At 32.8% G+C, this 24,317-nt stretch overlaps 1 protein-coding gene across 1 annotated transcript; it reads left to right on the top strand.

Annotated features, from left to right (window-relative positions):
- On the top strand, positions 1 to 21,643 carry LOC111679554. Its single transcript, XM_046952447.1, has 8 exons — positions 1 to 347; positions 6,475 to 6,627; positions 6,685 to 6,937; positions 7,002 to 7,174; positions 7,292 to 7,378; positions 16,005 to 16,166; positions 20,983 to 21,317; positions 21,390 to 21,643. Exons 1-8 carry the CDS (start codon positions 264 to 266, stop codon positions 21,502 to 21,504), a joined length of 1,362 nt encoding a protein of 453 aa, XP_046808403.1. The 5' UTR covers positions 1 to 263; the 3' UTR covers positions 21,505 to 21,643.
- Positions 21,644 to 24,317: the final 2,674 nt, after the last annotated feature.

Below are 24,317 nucleotides of genomic sequence, written 5' to 3'. Positions count from 1 at the left end.
CTGTGATTATCTGTTGGCGCTCAGTCCAAAACGACCGATCATACAAATTGTGTATATAAAAACTTTAAGTGAGATCGTTTCAAAATTAACTTGTTGCTGTATTAATTAAACAATTCATTCTTTTTTTTTTGTCTTGCCATAAAAATTATAAAGTTGGTAAAGTGCATTCAAAATTCCATTAAGTGTTAAACGTATTGTGCTGCAAAAAAATATATATATAAACAAATAAATATAAAAAAAAAATAAAATAAGAAAAACCAAAAATGTCTGCTTCTGTAATAAAATTCATTTTAATGGCTTCTTTAACGGCTGGTGTTTATTGTTCGTCAACTGATCGTAATCCAAAAGTAAGTTTCATAAATAATAAAATTTTAATAAATAACTATGAAAATTTGCATTAATGCAACAGCATTTATTTCAAAAATTGGAAAGTCCTTGAAGGATTTACTATTTTTGGAAATATTTTTTATTATAATAAAAACAACAACAACGATGTTAAGAAATTCAATTCATAAGAATTTTCCAATTAGTGCTCGTGAGTTATGTTATAACCGGAATAATATCACTTACAAGATGTTGGGCTCTAATTTCGGCGAATGCCTGATAATGGCAAAGAATGTGGTCTGGATTTTTAAAGTCCACTCTGCATGGTCTACATTCGTTTGAAACAATAGAATAGCCCATAACTCTGTGTGTCCACTCAGAATACGTAGCGGCATACTAACCTCAGACTTGCTCATTTTTATGGGGCTTTTCGAGCTATTCTCATTAGGGTCATCTCATATTATCTTTGTGACGATCGGACACCTGCAATGATTCTCTATAGCCTTTTAATGTGTCAATGTAAATCTTTTTGTTCTAAGAAGTCCTTACAATTTTATAAAGCTAATCTGTCAAAGTAAGACTAAGGTCACATCTATGTGTATGTGGAACACACTCATCCAATATACTTTTCCTGATTGTTATATCGTACATCTACATGAAAGTTACTAACATAATTTTAACAAAAGCATTTAAACATAGCTTTCGATGTGAGAAGTTTTTCTCACCGATTTATCCTAAAAAAAGCCTTTAAAAATCAGAACAGTTTTAACCCAAAAATTTAACGTTATAGACGTCACCTTCGCATTCTGTGCACACTACCCGAGTAACAGTTTGTTATGTTAAACGCAGTTCCTACCGCGAAGTGAAACGAAGTACTTCCAAAAGAATAACATTTATCACCACTTCAAAAGTAGCACTAAATGAATTTGTTTACCTTCTGTGGAAATGATGTTTGTTGACTTCCAAAGAAGATAGTTAATAAATACGAGTAATTTATGTAATTATTTTGACGAACGCCTAAAATTCCCTAAAATTTCCAAACTAATCTTATTTGCTCTCAAAGTTCGCTTCTTTTCATGGAAGAAAAAATTTTTGTTGGTAAAAACATCAAAAATTGTTCCCTGAATGTATTATCTTTCAATATTCAGGATGTACATTTATGCTGTAACATATACATTTTACAGCAACTCATTTCCAACGCTTAGTCGCACTGTAACTTCTCTATGGTGTATATGTTGTCTTTGACAACAGCACCGATCCTATCCCGAAATATAGACTTCGCCAGACATCAGTCTTTAACCAGAAACTTTTTCCGCTAATTTGGGTTTAAACCACCACCACTACATGGATCCCGAAGGAACCGCAACCAACTGACCAGCCAGGATATGCGGACTACTAGTCTCCCGTATTACCAGATTATATAATTCTCAGGTTTTATCATTCATTTATATTCATTTAACGGAATATCCTGACTGAATTGATATCACCTGTTCATCAAGGAAACATGCCCCGGTGGAATAAACACCTGGGAAAGTATTTAGTTAAAGCTTTCTTACATTCCAAAACAGGTTTAGATTTAATAGTATCATCTAATATTAAGCGCCATTTTATTCTAATCTAATTTACTCAAACCTCCTCCTAGAAACTATCTGTGTAGCAAAGGATTGCTACTGGTATTTGCTCTAAAGTTCCGCTTGACCAAGACATTCTAAATAGAATCAGCGTTTTAATGTTTTCGACACATCCTGTTATAGCAAAAACTGACTTATACATATTGTTTTGATTACATAGAAGTACCTAAATAACGTATTACTTGGCGCCTAACCTACTTATTTAATTGTCTAAACATGAACTCTAGGTAGGATTACATAGTTTCTTTTAATTTACAAAACTGTCCCACTTTTTTCCAATTTTTATACCCTTCACCTTCGTGAGAAGGGTATATATAAGTTTGTCATTCCGTTTGTAATTTCTATAATATAATTTTCCGACCCTATAAAGTATATATATTCTGGATCCTTATAGGTAGCGGAGATGATTAAGCCATGTCCGTCTGTCTGTCTGTCTGTCTGTCTGTCTGTCTGTATGTTTGTTGAAATCAGTTTTTAGAAGACCCCAGATATCTGCGAGATCCGAATCTTCCATAATTCTATCAGATATACGACCGGCAAGAACGCTATTTAAAATCAGCAAAATCGGTCCATAAATAACGGAGATATGAGCAAAAAACCGAGACAACCTCTGAAAATTTCATATAAAATTTAGATTTTTTATTCATGCTCAGACAGAAACTGCAAAAAACAAAAACAAAATACATAACAATTCGGTAAATATTGTTATTGTAATTTGTTTACAAAAGCAAAGCAGAGCAAGAGTAGCAGAGCGAGAGCAGCACTAATGTTTTGTTATTGGCTAGAAATATGAAATTAAGTATGTAGAGCCTGGATTAAGTGAGAACCTATAAAAGGGGACTTTCTGGTACTTTTTCGTTCTTCAAAAGGTATTTTTTGAAATTTCTATAATATTGAACCTAGAAACATGAAATTAAGTATGCATGGCCCGGATTAAGTGAGGACCCAAACAAGGGGAGTTTTTGGTACTTTTTCGTTTTTCAAAAGGTACTTTTTGCAATTTCTACAATATTGAACCTAGAAACATGTAATTAAGTATGTATGGCCCGGATTAAGTGAGGACCCATAAAAGGGGACTTTTTCGTTGTTCAAAAGGTACTTTTTGCAACTTCTACATTATTGAACCTAGAAACATTTAATTGAGTATGTATGGCCCGGATTAAGTGAGGACCCATAAAAGGGGACTTTTTGGTACTTTTTCGTTCTTCAAAAGGTACTTTTTGCAATTTCTACAATATTGAACCTAGAAACATGTAATTAAGTATGTATGGTCCGGATAAAGTGAGGACCCATACAAGGGGACTTTTTGGTACTTTTTCGTTTTTCAAAAGGTACTTTTTGCAATTTCTACAATATTGAACCTAGAAACATGTAATTAAGTATGTATGGCCCGGATTAAGTGAGGACCCATAAAAGGGGACTTTTTGGTATTTTTTCGTTGTCCAAAAGGTACTTTTTGCAATTTCTACAATATTAAACCTTGAAACATGTAATTAAGTATGTATGGCCCGGATTAAGTGAGGACCCATAAAAGGGGACTTTTTGGTACTTTTTCGTTCTTCAAAAGGCACTTTTTGCAATTTCTACAATATTGAACCTAGAAACATGTAATTAAGTATGTATGGCCCGGATAAAGTGAGGACCCATACAAGGGGACTTTTTGGTACTTTTTCGTTTTTCAAAAGGTACTTTTTGCAATTTCCACAATATTGAACCTAGAAACATGTAATTAAGTATGTATGGCCCGGATTAAGTGAGGACCCATAAAAGGGGACTTTTTCGTTGTTCAAAAGGTACTTTTTGCAACTTCTACATTATTGAACCTAGAAACATTTAATTAAGTATGTATGGCCCGGATTAAGTGAGGACCCATAAAAGGGGACTTTTTGGTACTTTTTCGTTTTTCAAAAGGTACTTTTTGCAATTTCTACGATATTAAACCTAGAAACATGTAATTATGTATGTATGGCCCGGATTAAGTAAGGACCCATAAAAGGGGACTTATTGGTACTTTTTCGTTTTTCAAAAGGTACTTTTTGCAATTTCTACGATATTAAACTTAGAAACATGTAATTAAGTATGTATGGCCAGGATTAAGTGAGGACCCATGAAAGGGTACTTTTTGGTACTTTTTCATTCTTCAAAAGGTACTTTTTGAAATTTCTATAATATTGAACCTAGAAACATGTTATTAAGTTCGTATATCCCGGATTAAGTGAAAACCAGTAAAAGGGGACTTCTTGGTACTTTTTCGTTCTTCAAAAGGTACTTTTACAATTTCTACAATATTGAACCTAGGAACATGTAATTAAGTTTGTATGGCCCGGATTAACTGAGGACCCATAGATGGGGACTTTTTGGTACTTTTTCGTTCTTCAAAAGGTACAAAAGGCTTTAAACACGTCATGGTGAAGGGTATATAAGATTCGGCACAGCCGAATATAGAACTCTTACTTGTTTTATCTAAATTTATAATTGAAATATCAACTATTCGAAAACCGAAAATGGATCACCCTAATGAAAACTTATTATCGACAGCGGTTGTGGTTCCAATTATGTATGCTGTTATATTCTACATACTTAATATTATTCCAACACGCAATTTGTATAATAATCACTTAAAGAACAATGTAGTTTAAACCTTATTTAAGCTTTTTTCATTTGAAATCCGTTTTATTTATATAATTAAGTTATTAAGTTATTTGTGTAGAAACAATAACTCATTTAATTAAAAATTTTAATATTCAGGGTTACTTTGTTTACACTTTCACTATATATTTTAAATATGTATGTATGTACATATGTATGTATGAATTTACGTAGTAATTACTACAATTGACACATTCCCCCGACATCCGGTTCTACGTACCGGAATGACCCGAATTATTCGTCCAAGGGCTGTCAACCCCAACAACAACAACAATACTACAATTGAGAGGACGTTAAGAAGTTAGTATTATAAGCAGGGCAAGGATTTTCATGCACTAAAAAATTAAAAATATACGCACTAAAAAATTAGAAAATATGCACCAAAAATATAAAGAAGAAAGAGTGTTATATTCGGCTATGCCGAATCTTATATACCCACCATCAAACCACGTTTGGCTCGAATGGAACTTATGTCGAATTCCATCTATATACTCTTATTTTTAGGGGACCTTATATAGGGGGGATAGGATTAATTATGGGTCGATTCTCATAAAATTTGAAAGACAGAATTTAGTTAGTATTACATTTATTTGTGTCGAATTTCATCGCTACACTCATATTTTTAAGCCATTAAGGAGCGTTGCAGTAATTTTCTGAAGGGGACCTTATATGGGGTTTAGATAGATTTTGACTCGTATGAAACTTACTTATGTCGAATTTCATCTATATACTAGTATTTTTAAGCCAGTAATGAGTGTCGAATTTTATCGCTATACTTGTATTTTTAAACAAGTTATTACTTTTAAAGCTGTTTTTCGAGGGGCCACTTCTATGGGGAGCTTTCCGAAAACGTGGACCGATATTGCCCATTTTTGATAGCAAACAAACCTTACATATAAGAAATATTTATGTGAAATTGCAACCCTCTAGCTCTTTCCATTCGGACTCTATCGTGCTTTCAACAGACAGACAGACGTACAGACAGACAATTCTAGAACGTCTTATTATTTAATGACCACCCAGAATATATATACTTTTGTGGGTCTATGACCAATATTTCGATGTGTTACAAATGGAATGACAAAGTCAATATACCCCCCATCTTTTTTGATGGTGGGTATAAAAATATGCATCAAAAAATATTTATTTGTGAAGGTACATATTAATACATATTCAGATCTCGAGAAGCTTGATAGCAATTCTAATAAAAATTGGTGAATAAATATATTTTGTATTAATTATATTTCTTCCGAATTTTATCGTTGTTTTGAAGTGAGAGAGATGTAAGAACAAAATTTCATCAAAGTATATTTTTATAAGGTCACACAGACTCAGAAATTGATATTGAACCGATGTTGGAAATATCCAAAGTATATGCAATTTAAAGCATAAAAAAATTTATGCATTTATAACAAAATATGCAAAAATATGCAACAAACATTTTGTAGCAAATTCTTTGATTCAAAAAAAAAACTAGTTAAAAGTTATTTTGAATTACTGTCTAAAAACATTCATTTGCATTAAAATCCTTGCCCTGATCGTAAGTTTCCGGTGCTGACTCTAATTTGTAAAAAGTTTTTATTTTATAAATATTTCTATTAATAAATTGATTAACGTTTCTAAAAAATATCTCTTAGAATATATCGTCAGGGGTCAAAATGCTGCGTACATAATAGAGTAAAATTGATCGTTGTATTCCATTTGGAGATTATGACATTTAATATCAAGATCATTTTTATTATTAATTTGAATAAATGTCAAGTTTTTCTTATCATCTAGACAAGTCGTAGAATGGTTTTAATAGAATTTGTCAGACATTTAAACTTTTATGTTTTTAGATAGAAAATTAATTTGTAATATATTTTCATAGAAAAGACAAATCTATAGGGAACAAGTATTACCGCATGCTGGAGGACGAATACCAGATACGGCTTTTGAGACTGATCGTCTATTTTTGAATCAACTTCAAAAGGATGGTATAGCTGTGCCAGATGGAATAGTGCCAGAACAACGTAATCCACAGGTATAATGACACATTCATAAACTACATATTAGATAATAATGACATTAAAATATTTAGGTCTATCCTTTCTTTAATCGACCTTCACGTAAAGTATTTCGCATTGCATTGAGTTCTGATGGTCGCTTTACACCAGAAGAAGGACGTTTTCACAATCAAGAACTGCCATCGATTGAGACCACATATTTGTATCCCCAAATTCATGGTCATAGAGGTACACTAGAACCTCAAACTATAGAATTGCCAGTTTATAATCCATTTAGGATACATAATCCTCTACTGAATCAAGTTAAATTCCAACCAAAAGATAAAGGTAATTATATCGAAATATTAAATTGAAAATTATATCAAATATTTCATCTTTTACTATTTAACAGTTCAATTTCGTAATGTTAACCCTGGATTTAGTAGCGGCAAATCAATTGGCAATCCCAAATCATATCAAAATGTTCAATTATTAAATACGCCCTTGTCTTCAACATTCACTTCAAAAACCTCCAGTTATGGAAAACATTATTTACCCAATTATAGTACGACGAGTTCTTCACATGTAAGTTTCTGTTATTTCCTATAAATTTCTGTTTACATTTTGTTTTATGTTTCTGTTGCAGTAATGATGCTCATGGATGTTTTTTATTTTAATTTTAGTAAATTTATTCCTTTGTAGCTTTTCAATGAATTCGATGAATTATTTAACCAATTTGAAATCTACGATGGTGAAATTAAGAAAACAAATGCATTTACAAATGATCATGTGACAGGAGCCGCAGCAACTTATTAACATCGATTTAGACAACATTTAGCCAACAACAGCAGTATTCATCAATCAACTTGTTGGAAGATAAAGAAAAATATTCAACAAATTCTCATTACATTCGAAACATACATATCATTCATATTTCCTTCAGATTTATTTAAATAAATAGTTGTATTTAATAATAACTAATAATAATGATTCAAGTGACCAGATTACAAGATATATATTTTCTTGATTTATTTAAAGTTTTTTTTTTTTGCTTAAGGTTGTTAAAAAGAGTTAGACTTTCGAGTGAAAATTAATCGACAATTGTTTTAAGCAGCTGACATTGAATTACACTGGCTAACAAATAATAACCTAGAGAACAAAGTATAATTTCCTAAAGAACTGAGCATCGCCTAATCTAAACCAGGCCTCAATATTTATCAACTACATTAGGTTTACCAGATGTCAATCATAAATTTTAAAAAATGATGATATACGATATACTAGATAATTATTTTAATGTTTAAAATTTTTTTATAAACTCCACAAATTGGAAATTTCAGATGACATTTTATAAACGCAAGTGTTGTTATAGTGTCTAAAATATGACTAAAAACATGTTTTCCTCAAACGTCATGACACAATATCTTGGAAACCTGATGTAATGGATAAATTCTGATGTAAATTCCAATTTATATTCAGCACTTGCCCATGTTATCTTATAACACAATATCTGGAAAACCTGATGTAATGGATAAATAAAGATGTAAATTCAAATTTATATTCAGCACTTGACAAGTGTTATCTTATAACGTTTTAGAAGAAACGTATCCAAGATCGAAACAAAGAATATATCAAGGGAGGAGGAAGTGTTATCTAAAAAAAGAACTGAAATAAGTCTATGAACAATTATGGACGACACTAGACTCATAGGCAGGGCCCATCAAAGCCTAAACTCAGTGTAATATCGAATGGACCATATAGTATGATCAGATCCATTAGCTTTCTAATGCTTACTTGATAATATTTCTGATTTACGCATCAATTCTCCTTTCATGGAGGCGAAAATAATTCTTATTTGAATGTGAACCTAGCACAGATTCAAAAACCTGGATAAAAAATGTTAAAAAATTCGAAGCTATTCACCCGTGACTCTAAATAATGTGAATATTATTAGGCTGATAGTGTCACATAACTTAACATTCACTTGGATAGATGTCTAAGTTGGCATCACCACAGAAACGCGGCTACATATCAAACTGAAATCTTCCAGTGTCCATTGGCTAATCAACTATTAGTCGAAGTCACCAAGCTATGTTAATATTTATAAAACCTATTTGGACTTATGATATTCAACTATGTGCGGTTCGCTATAATAAAGAGTGAGATCGAAAAATTCTTAACACACGATTTTCATTACATTTTTCAACCAAAGTATTATTTGATATTTTTTTTTGATCAAGTTACCTTTGAAAAACATGTCAGTTATTATGTGTAATGTCAATTATATTAATTTTTTTTTGTTAATCTGATTAAAATGAGTGACCAGAAAAAAGTGCGTACTGAAATTATTAAATATTTTCAACTAAACCCAACTTGGTCTTACAAAAAGTTGGCCAAGCATACAAAGGTCTGCCGTCAAACTGTTTCCAATGTTATTAAACAGTACCGGGAGAACTTGTCAGTTGATAGAAAACCTGGTTCAGGTAGAAGAAATGGTCCACATGATGTTTCTAAAGCCAAAAAAATAGAACGCATTTTCAAAAGAGCTCCCAGCACATCCGGTAGGAAAGCAGCTCGGCTGGCTCAGTGCTCGGACTATTTGGTACGAAAAGTTAAAGCTAATGCAGGTTTAAAAACATACAAGGCTCAAAAATTTCCTGACAGAAACGCTACTAAAAATTTAGAGGCCAAAAACAGAGCACGGAAATTGAAGTCAAGTTTTATAAAAAAATATTCTTGCTGCATAATGGATGACGAAACGTATGTTCTGGCAGATTTTTCGCAACTTCCAGGTCAAAAGTTTTATGTTGCTGATGCTCGAGGGAATGTTGAAGAAAAGTTTAGGACCCAAAAGCAGACAAAATTTCCCAGAAAGTTCTTGGTATGGCAAGCAATATGCAGTTGCGACAAAAGAAGCCAATCATTTGTTACAACGGGCTCTATAAATACCGAAATTTACACCAAGGAATGTTTACAAAAAAGGCTGCTTCCATTCATAAGACTTCATAATGTGTCCAATTATTTTTGGCCTGACTTGGCATCCTGTCACTATGGTAAACAAGCCCTTGAGTGGTACAAGAACAATAATGTGGAATTTGTACCAAGAGAGGCAAATACTCCAAACTGCCCGGAGCTAAGGCCAGTGGAGAGATATTGGGCTCTTGTTAAAAGAGAATTGAAGAGTACAAAAAAGGTGTCCAAAAGTGTTTTAGATTTTAAACGGAGATGGACTACATGTTCGAGCAACGTGACAGAAAGCAATATAAAAACGTTAATGAAAAGTTTCCGAAAAGGGTTCAAAATTTCATCACTAGTGATTAAAACTATAAAAATATTTTTTTTTTTGTAAATTGTAATAATAATTTGAATCAAATAAAAAAAATAAAGCTGTAAGTTTAGTGGTTTCTTTTTTATAAACATATATGTATGTTAAGAATTTTTCGATCTCACTCCTTAGTACAAGCATTGATCTTATACAAAATTCTCAGAACCATGAAGGGAGCAATATTTTATATAAGAAATCAAAACATTGAGCAAATACATTTAAAAAACATTAAGATTTTAGAAAATATTGTAAAATATATCGCTTGTTGTCTGGTTTCCAGACGTTTGAAACATAGCCTGAAGTTATGAAATTGGCATAGTCCAGTCCCTTGTTGTTTCCGGAGTTACTGACTTAAAAACCATACAATACCAATGCAGAGATATTTGCTCTTCCAGAGAGTCTAAGATACATTCCATTCATAAAATAAAGTTCCAGTATGTCATTTCGAGATATGAGTTGTTCATCCGTCTGTTTACTGAGTAGCATAGTCTCTAATGAAAAGGGTTGTTTGGTACTAAAAATAAGCAATATCGATCCATGATTTCAGGACCTTTTAGGCTTCATGAGGATCGGTTTATAATTGAAAATTAATCACACTTTTAAATTTGAGTCGTTGGCTTCCCAGTATTACATTTTAGTCGATTTCACTTAAACCCAAACGATAACTTTAAAATTTAAAAATTTTTACGTGGACAGTCCATATATCCAATTAAGGGGCTGTAAAGTGAACCGGACAACACCATTATCTATCTAATAAGTTAAATTATACGGAATGTTAGAAATGTTAGTAAGAGGCTATATAGGATTCGACACAGCCGCATATTACACTCTTGTTGTCATTAAAAATGTAAACAAACCTACAAAGATAAATAAATACTATGCGAACTTAAATACTTTTCTAAACCTAAAATATCTCCACAATCTGGTCACCTTAATTTCAAATCCCATAACTTTATATCAAATACAAAAACATACTTGTTTGTCATGCATATTTAGCATTTAAGTTCATTCATATCCATACAATTCACATTTTCTCGTTTAAATACTTATCATTTGTTTTAATTTAAAAATCTTATTAAATTAAATAAATAAATTTAATAATATTAAAAAAAGTTAAAAGTTTAATTTAAATAATAGGCTTAAAAAGTCAAACAGAAATCAGAGGGGGTACTACGAGTAAATACAAATCAATTTTCTTAAGCAAACAAATTGTTCAGCAACAAATCACGTAATTTTGACTGTTGAATGATGAATGTTTTATTATTACCACAATATATACTACATTACACTATACTATACTACAATACAATACATTAAATTACATTACATTCAATTTGATTTGGTTTACATTCAAAATAATAATAATAAAAAAGTAAGAAAAGAAGTAGTAATAATAATGATAATAACAATAATAATAATGTTAAGTTAAAATTATTAAAAAATTCAATGAAAGTAAAAGTACAACAAAAAGTAACAAAATTTTAAATTGTTGTAGTACATACTGTGTATGTGTAGTACTTTTAGATGCAATATCATACTCGTATCTGTGCCAATAAGAAGGCTGGGCAAATGTGAAGTGTTAAAAAAGATAAATGAAAGAATGTATTCAATGTATTTAAATTTCAACTCAGATTCATTTAGAATTTGTTTGAATGTTTATTTATACCCTACAACACTATAGTGTTGTAGGGTATAAGTGCTGATGTTTGTATTGGTCCTAGAACCTAGACCTTAAAGTATACCAATCAGCTCAGAATCACTTTCTGAGTCGATTTAGTCGTCTGTCCGTCCGTACGTCTGTGTGTCCATGTAAACCTGTAGCGTGCTCACGCTACAGGTCGAAATTTTCAAGATAATTTGATGAAATTTGGCACATACTGTTTTGGTTCAAAGACGCTATTAAAATGGTTGAAATCGGTCCATTATTTCTCCTAGCCCCCATACAACCGTACCCCCCGAATCGGCCCTTTAGGCTTATTATTACGTTAAATGTTTTATAATGTCAAAAAAATCAGCAAAAATTTTATAGAACAATAAATGACAATACTAATAATAATGGCGATCAAGCCTCATTTGACCCTAGCTTCATACAAACTCCCCTTCAGAAAATGATTTGAAGGTCAAAATTAACTTATTATTACTAATAAAATGATTAAAATCTACTTAATTGACTTTGAAGTAGACGTAAATTCATCTACTAAAATTTATAAGGATAGGCCCATATTTACCCCTACTCCCCTATGAGCCCTCTTGTAGAAAATCTCTTTTTTTGTAAAAGTATTCACAATAAAACAAATTAAATGCTTTATTTTTTTAAAAATAATCCACAATTATAACATACTGATTGGTGTAGAGTATCATTTGGTCGGCAATGTCTTACTATAAATTCATACTTGTTTTAGATATAGAAATTAGCAACAAATCATTTTCATTTCATTTAACAGAAATATTAAAATTTGTATTCCTGAAACGTTAAAACTTTAAACGAGAAAGAAATTTGCACTTTTTTATTAAAATCAATTTGTTATACAGGAACAAATTACAGTGAGAGTCATTTAATTAAAACATGTTTTGAATAAATTTGAGTGTAAAGTTGTATATCAAAATAAACCATCATATAGGTTTGTTAAAAACTCTACAGACTCTAAAATTACTGATGCTCATTTGAGTAGTAAATAGAAGAACTAAACTGACATAATTCGGAGGTTCTAAGTCTGCTAAGAAGGTCTGCAAATGATGCGAATTATTGTAAAGGATGAGAAATTGACAGCCTCACCAATGTTTACCAAACCGATAATTTAAAGAAAGCACCAAAGTGTAACACGCAGATCTATGGACTTCTCTTCTCTTAAGGTCTTCAAACATTCGACATCCTGACTATCTTTAGATTTCCTGAACTTGTTTGACATTTCGATATGTCATCAGCGATTAACTCTTCACATGTTATCTTTCAAAAACTCTTAATGTTAAAGGTCATCTGCTAATACCATAAACAAAATCTTAAAATCGTCATTACTACAAAGTATATGAGTATTTTAACATGGAGGCGATTACTTTCTCGAGTCATCCAGCACGCACAAGAGGGCCCCTACTCATGCAGTGAATTGTGTTGAAACTAGGAATATATGTTATGGGTGTTAGGATAGAGGGAGTAGAGTTTATGGACATTCGATTTAAACCAACCCACATTGCAAATGACAAGAAAAACTTCTGGGGAAGTTTGTTCCACAAACGGTCACTACGACTAAAGAATAAATTCTCTCTGTAGTGCATTGTGCGATCCACTGACCAATCGACCACAAATGGGTGTGCTCTTGCTGAATGTCGTGTGTTACGTGTGAGTATGCGGTTTTCGGAAACAACTTTCCTAAATTCATAAGAACACATTACATTATGGTATCGATAGAATAGTGTAACGCACCCCACAATGCGACGATGCTCTAGTAAATCCATAGAGTTGGATAACCTATTGTCACCTATAAGTACCTTCGCCCTCTCCTGTAAGTGGTCGAGTAGCCCCAAAATAGACTTTGAAGCGCCGACCCATTCATGAGAGTTGTATTCCATTTTGGGTCGGATGTGGGTGGTATAGATAGTAATAAGGTCAGAGGAAATGAAGTATGAGAAAACCGAGACACTTGAATGCTTCAACAAATATCACAGTATATTCTCATGGCCAGAACATCAAGAGCTTCTGACTCCTTAATATTTACTTGCAATTTCGCTTACAAAGAAGTTTTTTAGAAATTTATATTGTTTTTAACAATAAAACGATCCGGCGGGAATAGGAACCAGAAACTTCGGTTTGTTAGTTATATATTCTACTTACTGCACCAGCTATTTAATTGCCCGTCAAATAGTGGAAAACAAAGTACTTTTATATATAGCTGATTAAAAGAAAGTCATTACTTTAATGTAGTAAATAGTAGTCATTGAAAAATAAGTGGTTATGTAAGTACTACACATTACCGAGTTTGAAGGAATTCGTAGGTGGATTACCTACTCCGTCTTCGTCAATTATGATTGATGTTTCGTAGTAATATGAATATGAAGTTTCCTCCAAATACGAATATCAATTTCTTTTCCCCAAATGCCCTCATCCACTGAAACAATTAAACAAAGTATCGTATGAAATGGGACAGGAATCATATGTATTTAAAAGTATCACATAGCAGCCTGTACTGTAAGTCTTTGTACTTTGATAACATTGGCAATTCCCCGAATTAAAATTTTCTTTATATTAGCTATTTATCTTTTTCATACTATCTTCCCTATCCACCACTTTTAAAATGAAGGTATGTATTAGTATGATAATTATAAACACAATTAGCAAATTATTCATCTTACTTCCCCCTATTCTTATATATCGTATGATCTCTCATCCACATCTGTTCTTTTTAATTTTCTCATTCACGAATGGATCAAATGAACACAGTTATGCTTCTAAGCACCTTATAAACTTTAACTAACATACGTTAGAATAAAAAGCGATTTAAATAGGTTATTGTGATAGCTGCATATAGCAAAGCTCACTTGGGTCCAGTTATAAGTTTCGTTATGGTACCATTTGCTCTGAAAAATGAGTGGATGATGCTCAAATCGCTTCTGTACTGATAGGTATTGGTCGTGAGTGTTCGCTAACTAAACTTTTAGTTAGCGAACACTCACAATAATATCCAATTAACAGTGACTAGTTATAAAAGCTAGTATGTTTCTAAGGTTAAGTATGTTTAAGTTTAACGCAGAACGTGTAACTTTCGTATCCAAAGGAAGCAAAATCTCTCCAATCTTTTATTTGTAGATTCCCAGAGTAAAGGCAAATGTTGGATAACTCCTGCACAGTCAAATGTATACTCGTCCTTTCCTTTGGAATGGTTTGACATGGGATCGAACTAGAGAACAACATAATTTGATACTGCAGGTGACCAATTGCCCGCAGGAATTTGTAGTGTCTGATCAGTTGGTTTAAATTCCTTCGGGATCTACGTGATGGCTGTGGTTTAAACCGAAATTTACGGAAAGAGAATATCGGTTATAAGACTGATGTACGGTGATGTATATATTTCGGAATTAGTTCGATTCTAATGTCGAGACAACAGATATCCCATAGAGCAATGACTGTGGGACTAAGCGTTGCAAATGAGGGTACCTATACGCATCTTACCCGCTCATATATCTAGAATGAGTGTTTCGGATGACTACGACATCATTTCCTGAACAGTTACTTATTATAATATAACGAAATAAAAATATGATGCTTTAAATTGAAATTACCGACGATGATTCGATTCCTTAAAAAATCTGCATAGTACCATTAAAAGTTTGAGAAGGTAAAAAATAATTGTGAAAAAACAGAAGTAATAAAAAAACAAAAGCTTTTATATGCTCCCAAAAAGAATAGAAAAAAACTTAAATGAACTGATTTTTTTAATGAATAATAATAAAATTTGGCCACTAAAACAAAGTGAAAAAAACAAAACTATAACAAAACCGAATTAAGTAAAGAATGGAATAATGTGAGCACTCACTCTTAGGTAGCTACCAGACACCAGTCTAGTAAACAAAACATACACACACATGAGATATTTGTTGTTTTGTTTAATGCTACTCTCATTGCGCTACAATTGCAGCATACAACATGTACCAAGTGCAACAACTACAACAGCAGCGCGTACAAATTAAGCTAAAAAAGCTTTATTTTTATGGAGATTTCTTTGAAACAACATTTCGAACAATTGGAATTGGCCATGTAATGAGCGTGTGGTTAAATCAACCTCATATCAGTTGATATTTTCAAGTCTAACAGGAAAGAAGCCAAAAATAATCAACACAATAGAAGGCCGCAGCAAACAATCAATTAAATAAAACTTTTAACAATTTAAAATAATTTGAAATAATTTGAAAAATTAACAAGGTATTAATTTAGTTATTTGTTGTTGCGATTGTCTACTAATCTATTACTACATAGTATTTGTACATATAATTGTAAAGATACATTTTAATATTGAAATCATTTATCAAATGTCAAAAAAATAAACAATTTAAATTTTTTTTGAAATATTTCATATTTTTCTTTTACTAAAGTGTTAAACTCATCATCACCTGTTGCTTATTATTGTTTTTTCTTTGGTATTATCATCAATAACCCAGAAAATAATAATGATGAGGCATTTGTCGCAACAACGTTTCCTGATCACAATTTGTCTTTCATTTTGTTTGATGGCTTATGCCGTTTTCGCCATAGAAGTTCAGGTGAGTCTAAAATTGTTTTTAAAATATGTTTAATTTAACACCTTTTATTTTAATAATAATTTATATTAAATATTTATAATTTACATTTATTGTCGTTGTCAGTATGCAATTATAGTCATTATACTAATTTTAAACATTTCGAATACTGTTTTTTTTCGGTTTCGATTTAACATTCACTTTTGACCTATAAATTATTGATTTATAAAATTTCTGACTTATATGGTTTTATAATTGTTGTTTTGCCAATATTGTTGTTGTTATTATTATTGTCTAATGTTTTAACTATATTTTAATACATAATTGTTTTAAGACAGTAAAATCTATATATTTTCAAACTGTGAGTACAATAGTTTGAAAACTCCACTTTGAAAAGCTTTTAAAATTTTAAACATGAAATCAGTTAATGTCTGGTATATTCACTTTAACTCTCCGAACCGGTTCATTTGTTACATTTTTTTCTAAAAAAACATTAAATTAGTTGTTTGTATATTTTGGGTTTTTATGTATAATTGGGCTAAAAAGTGGTTTTACATTTTATTATAACTTTTTTTTGCCCAACTAAAGTTGTCTTACTAATCCAAATTTTTAAATTCATGTGATTTAATTTGGTTTGCAGTTTCATTCAGTCGTCAAATTTATGCAGATCTCGTGAAGAAATCAGAACACTTGAGGAATTTTTGTAATACTAGCCCCAAACTTGGGCGCTCTATATTCGAACAAAGTTTTAGAAATTGGATATACAGTAAGCAGGATCAATTAAGATCGACTTTTTAAACCCTACACCACTATAGTGATGTTTGTAACGCACTAAAATATTAGTTATATACCCACCGATTGACGCAGAATCAATATCTGAATCTATTTAACGATGTCCGCCCGTCCATGTAAACGTTGTTATTAAAATATAGGTCGCAGTTTTCTATATAATCTGGTGATATTTAGCATATATGTTTCTTTTTCCTAAGAACGAAGCCTATTGAAAATACATAGTTAAATTTTGTCCATTAGTTTACCTAGCCCCCATAAAACTAAACCCCCGAAAAAAGCTTTTGAAGCCATATTTATGGACTCGATTTTATCGAGATACAAAAAAAGTCTAACAACTAAATTTTATTCAAGCCATAGTGAATTTGAAATGATCGGAACTCATTCACCCCAGCCCCCTTAAAAAGGCCCCTTCAGACAATTCACAATTCACTTCTTAACACTAATATTGCGATGAAATTTACCACAGACAAATATTATATAAATATATCCAGCATATTTTCAGGATCGGCTCATATTTGCTCCTATCCCTCATACAATGTCTTGATGATTTATTATATAACCTATTTCAGCGGTTCCTCTGGGTTTAAGTACAAGAGTGAGCTGCACTGTCCGGACAAAAATCGGTAGCTAGTGTGGTCACAATTCAGACATGCAAATCTGATTGGTCCTTGCAGATTTAAGCACACTCCCGTGACTATGTTTTTTTTTTTTTTTTAAATTTTACACCAGAACGTAAATAATGTATATTCTCCAAAATGTTGAGAAGAATCGGGTATCGGATTCAGATAAAGAAAGAATTGTAAATGAAGTTTAGTTTCCATAGGAAAAAATTGTAAATTTCACCTGGAAAACCCTAATAAATAGCAAGGATTATTCCTAGCAATGTTTGCCAACTTTATAAGGAATTTATTTTCTAGTAATTTTGGTTTTAATTTAGGATAATTGTTTCTAGCTCTTCAACATACTTGCATAACCAGCAAAAGTCTAATATTGTAATGTAACGTTTGCTAAGTAATAAAAACATTTAAAAAAATATTTTTCGTTAAAATATCTATGCCAATCAGACTACTTCTATCCCTGGACTATGAAGTATATATGTGTACCGGAATATATATCAGATACATTATACAAAAGATTGTGTAAACGATCAACCTCTATTCGTAAGAATGACATTTTGGTCTGAATTTAGGACAATGGCAGAATAAGTATAAATCTGCTTCGGCTCCACAACATCCTCGCATTATCGGCAATGTCTGTTATGCGCTCCATTTCATGAAAAAAATTTTCACTGAAGGTTTTATTTTTCAATGTTAGAAACTCAGTTTTCTAGACGTAATTCCTAAGTGTCTTCCAATCAGTGTTAGTCAGGAATGTTATTCCATGAATAACATCACTTTCCAGATATTTTGATCTAACATCGACGAATGCCTGATAGTGGTACAAAAAGGGCTCGAAAGTTTCACTGTCCTCTCCACATACTCCACATTCGTCTGAATTAGCACGTTTAATTTTGAATAGATGTGCTCGTTATGTGTGTATGTGTCCACCATCTTACTAACTTCAGACTTGCTTTTTGAAGTGATTTCTCGTCTTGCACTCATCAGGGTCACACCATAGGATCTTTGTGGTTCTACCCAGCCGTTCATTATTCCAAGAGGCCTTATGGGATTCTCTCACCAATATTTTTAGTTAAGCTTTTGTTGCGTCAAATGGTATTGCGTTTATCAGGTTAACTGCCTTGAGTCTCCCTTTAGTTGCCGACTACTCCTGAGTGGCCTGGTACCCAATTCAATTTTCTTTGGGCTGTCGGTAAATATATTAGGGCTCTGGACTCCCTATTTATTCTGATCCAATTACCGCATTTCGTTGTTGCTCGAACTTCTGTTTGGGGGCTTGTGTTATATTTGTTTCTCTAATATAGAATCCCCCACTTCGTCCCCAATTTTAGAGCCATACAGGTGAACGCTTGACCAAGACATTGTATGTGGGATCAGTTTCCGACATATTCTGTGTCTGGTATGTGATCAGACACGTCTGATGATTTTGTTGGTATAACATTTCTATGTGTCTAATATATATCGATTAAGTGTTATATAACAGATTTTTGCCAGTTCGTCTAAAGTAAAGAGCCATTCCGGCTGTAAGCGCCGCCTCATATCTTAAATATTATTATCAATCTGATTACCTAGCGGCTTATTCCTTTCGCTAGGTAATCAGATTGAGAATTTCACGTAAACATTTTGTTGATATATTAATTTAGAAGATTCAGTCGACTGAAGTCATGACCGATTATATTTCAATGCATTCAACACCACCAGTCAAATAATAGATTTACCAAAAACTATTGGATTTATACTGCGGCCAGATTGTGTGTAACTGCAAATGGAAACAATGCTCGATAGGCCATGCTAGGATCATAGATCTTATACCGAATAATCAGTACATTGTTGATTATTGTACTCCGGTACCGTCTCTAGTTCAATATTTATCTCTTCGGTTAACCATGCTAGACGCATGGGTCTCCCGTTCGACGATTACTGTAGGAGTTGTCAAAACGAGGATGAGGAAGACACTACTCCACATCTTCACTGCGCTTGTCCTGCTTTGGCGAAGGCCCACTTTCGGACGCTTAGATATACCTATTTTGGTGATCTATCCGAATTGTCAAACGTCTTCTAGAGTTCACTAATTTGTCGAAATGGATAATAGGATTCACTATTACTTACAAAGGGATTAACATGGACCGAAGTAAAGCCGTAATAGGCTACCTGTGTAAACCTAACCTAATCTACAGGTATTTTCACATAACAAACCAGAATTTCTAAGAGCTGATAAGTCTTAAGTACACCTGAGTACGTTACTCATTGAAGCTTTACATTTTTACGAAAGCTTACGGTCAAATTAACACCAATATTTTTAGCTTTACTTTACCGGTATATCCTGAAGCTGAAGTGGTATAAATTCTGGGATTAGATTATATTTCTTACACTTATTGATGTCGGTTAATGTTATCAACCAAAGCTAACTAGGTTTAACATTACAATCGGGAGAAAATGAAAATTTGTCCATTTGGCTATGTCCGTCCTTGTAATCAAACAACAGATCACAATTTTGAATCTTTTATTGTCCTAGGGACCTAGCCATTATACAAATGAACCCCCGAATAGAACTTGTAAACCTTGTAATCAAACTACAGGTCGCAATTTTAAATATAATTTAATGAAATTTGGCGCATGATCTCCTATGGTAAAAGCCTATTGAAAATGGTTTGCGTCGGTCCATTTTTTCACCTAGCCCTTATATAAGTTCTATACTATCCTTGACGACCTTCATGAACTCTGTTATTTTAGGGCCTCATTCACAAATAACTGCGGAAATATTTACATACATTGACACACTTGCAGTATATTGATCAATCAATGGAAATTTAAAACTAAATATTACACATTGTATTGATTTAAATTAAAACATGTTTTCTAAAAACGAATGCTTTTAAAACTTAAAATCAGCCATGCAAAGAAAATGTTATTAAATAAAACTAGCATATTGTAATAGAAAATATTAAATAAATAACAATTATAATAACGCTGTAACATGAATGTAGAAAATTAACATGCTGTTAACCAAAATTGCACTTAATAAGGGCGGGTTTCTTACTACTCAGTTAAACTAGGCTTAACTTGCTGTTAGATTAATCTCGGAACAAATTTAGGCGAACTTTAACCGATTATTGTGTTTATCAGATATGGATTAAAGTTCAGTTAACTTTGTTAGTACAGCCAACTTTTCACTCAATAATATAAACAATGAACATCTGTTTTTTGCAAATAATACTTTTGTAAAATGAATTGTAAATGTTATTGGCCAATAACATTTAGTTAAACTAAGATAATAAGTAGCGTTACTGTTTACTGAAAAACACAAAACAAGTATTAAACTAGGTTTAAAGAAAGAATGTAGATTATCTTTATCTGAAAAACCCGCCCTAAGTGTATGAAAATACCAACAAATAAGATTACAATCTCTATTTTCTTTTTAATTTTTTAAGACCTATGGCCATCTATTCCATCCACCAACAGAAGAACATCATCATAAGCAAGAAAAACAAGATTTGAATAAAATACCCGGTGTTCCCGGTGTAGACTATCCTGTTTATCATGAAGTACCACACACTTCATTCTCATGTGCTCATGTACCGGCCACACCTGGAATGTATGCTAATGTCGAGACTGGATGTCAAGCCTATCATGTCTGTCACGATGGTCGTGAGGGACATCAAGGCGCATCATTTTTGTGTACCAATGGTACTATTTTCAATCAAAAGGAATTCGCTTGTGATTGGTGGTACAATGTAAAGTGTGAGGAGGCAGTTAATTATTATCAGTAAGTTTAAAGAAATCACAAATAGAATAATTTTAAATACATAAATGTATAATATAAAAATCTTAATTTCAGTTTAAACGCTGATCCAGAACACAATCCTTACACTCCCAAAAAAAAGATCGTAGAAGAACAACATTTGGATCATCATGCCCACACCGATGCCCATGGATTTTTGATTCATGCCTAAATTATTGTATAACGATGAAATTTTAAAGTTTTTTTGTTTGTGTCGTTTATATTCATGTTATCGAATCATTTATATTTAAATCATTTCATCATTTTATTTGTTGTAAATATGTAAAAAGAGTGGTAATAAAAAAATAATACATATGTTCAAAAAAAGTTGCGCTAAAAGAAAATTTACAATAGGATTTCATACGTTTACAGTACTGCATATTAAAATCATGAGAACAGAGATGTTTAAAATTACTATTTTTTCTTAAGTTATAAGCTTCGCCAAACGTTTCAGGCCCTAGTACTCAGTTTTAGGTTCATGGTAGAGATTTACCCCCGTATTCATAAAGATATTAATCGCTTTTTTAGGTTTATTACGCACATTTTTCCTATTTCTACAATAAACCATCAATAACTTTATTAAGCATTTATAAATATGAGGTTTAAGATATATAGCTACCGTATTTGTTCAGCGCATATTTACGTTGCATTTTTATGCTTTTGGTGAATTAATCAACGAAATTATGGAGCGATGGTATAATTTAATTTTTTTAGGAATAATTAAAGGAAATACTTTTCTCAATAACGTTATATCCTTCATCACATTGCTCTCTAATTTCGGATATAAATTCAACAAAAGCTTAGAATCGTCAGAAACATGTTATACTTTTTAGTATTCTCGCCACTACTTCCATGCCTTTAATAGTAACATTCCCTTTAAAAGCTACGCATTGCAAGCAATTTGAGAATATCCTTCGTACATCAGCAGTAATAATTACTGCCTAGAGACCGATTTCCCTCCTGTCAGCAGTCGCGAAGGCTCTTGAGGCGCTCCTCCTCCCGCAGCATGGATTCCGTAAGAGGCTTTGAAGGGACATTCCTAGTGGTACTAGACTAGGACATCCTGCAGCCCAGCATGCCCAACAACTTGAAGAGATGGATTGTAAATTATCTGAATGGCCGTCAGACGTTCGTTGAGTTTAGGACAAATGTATAAGAACAGGGTGTACCACAGGGCGGCGTTGATGAGCTATGCGATCGTGTGAAAGTTTATCTCGGAGAAATACACAATTCCTCACTGCACGTAACCTGAAACTATCACCACAAAGTCTTCAGCTACACTTTTCACCACATGAACGAAGGAGGTAAACCTGAACCTAGGCATCGTAGTCGATGGAAACCAAATACCGTCTGTGAACCACCCAAAGATTTTGGGGGTCACCTTTGACAGCCTGTTTACTTCCTCAGCTCATGTCACTGCAATTACGTACAGATTGCGAAGTATAAACAAGGTCCTCAAAGCGCTAGCTGGCAGCACTTGGGAAATGCACAAAGAAACTTTGTTGGCAACCTATAAAACAATTGGCGGGTCAGTGGTCAATTATGCTGCTCCAGTGTGGTCTCCTTCGCTGAGTGATACCCAGTGGAGAAATATTCAAAGCTGTCAAAATGCTGCCCTATGGACTGCATGCAAATAACCTCAGAGCACGATCTAAACGAGGAAACGAAGGTCCTCCCAGTTTAGGAACATAATGTCATGCTGACTAAACAGTTCCTCCTGACATGTCACGGGAGGAGTCATCCCAACTTTAACATCACACAGTTGGATGCTCGCACAACTGAGATCGGGATGGAGCAACAGGCTCAACGCCTACTGGTCCGCATAGACCATGACGTCCCCAATATATGTCCAGCTTATGGACAGTGTCCACATGATGTCCTCCACATATACGACTATTCAGCCCGCCTTACCCAATTTCTAGGCTTGGACCTAAATACAGAACCCCCGGATTAAAAATTGTATAGTTAAAGCTTTTAAAACAACAACAACTTCCTAGGGAGGCGCGTATTTTAGACATCTCAAAATAATGTATTCCAAATCGCAACCGTGTGTGTCAAGATGACAAACGAGAAACTATCTGTCAAGGAACATGACTAGATTAGACGTGTCATCGGCTACCCCAACCATAAAATTTTAATGGAAGATACCCCTCCCCCCTCGATATATTCGATCAGACTCCGGTTGGAGCAGTATTCTCAACTATTACTTTGCCCAAATTCCACCAAACTTAGCTCTGGTTAAGACAGCTTCTTTTACCACCACTTGATACTAATATAATTAATTAATCTTTTACTGAAATAACAACTGCCTAGGTCTCTTTTTGTCATGATCGAATAGATCAAGAAGTTGCTCTCAACCCTGCTATTACACATGACTCAATAGCCTAAAGAAACTTTACCGCGTCAATCCAATACAATCAAAATTTGATGGATCTTCAGTGACGGGTTGTAAAAGATATCCGACGATAGATTTAAAATAAAATATATTGTGAGTGGTCGTTCCTATGTTAAAAGTTTGCTTTAAACTTCTAGACTAATGCAGCAATATTTCGGCTCAATTATGTATTATAAAACGGGCGAAAAACTAGATAAGGAGTCATAAAGTTAAAGTAGCTGATATTTAAACAACAAATGGCTATCTTGAGTGACAGTAACCTGGACCTTTAATGTAGGGCATCTATTAACAATGGTGAAATATTCTATAATAGTATTGGTACTTTTGACATGTCGATTTCCATATGAAAATGCTCTATTCGAAACAGAATCAATTAGCGTGGACAATTGTCCAGTTGACGAAGAGGATGAAGAGAATGTTACCTTATGTCTCAACATCAATGTTTTCAACCACCTGATATAATATGTAAGTTAAAAATAAAATATCGTAATGAGAAGGGTCTTTGGTTGGACAACACAGATGTAAACAAAAAACAGCTGTTTTATATTTTTATTATGACGTTATTTACCTTTTTTGTTCCGTTTTTTTTC

This window comes from Lucilia cuprina, chromosome 5 (assembly GCF_022045245.1).
Source record: "Lucilia cuprina isolate Lc7/37 chromosome 5, ASM2204524v1, whole genome shotgun sequence".
Classification (NCBI taxonomy): Eukaryota; Metazoa; Arthropoda; class Insecta; order Diptera; family Calliphoridae; genus Lucilia; species Lucilia cuprina.
This window is presented reverse-complemented; position numbering and strand designations above follow the sequence as displayed.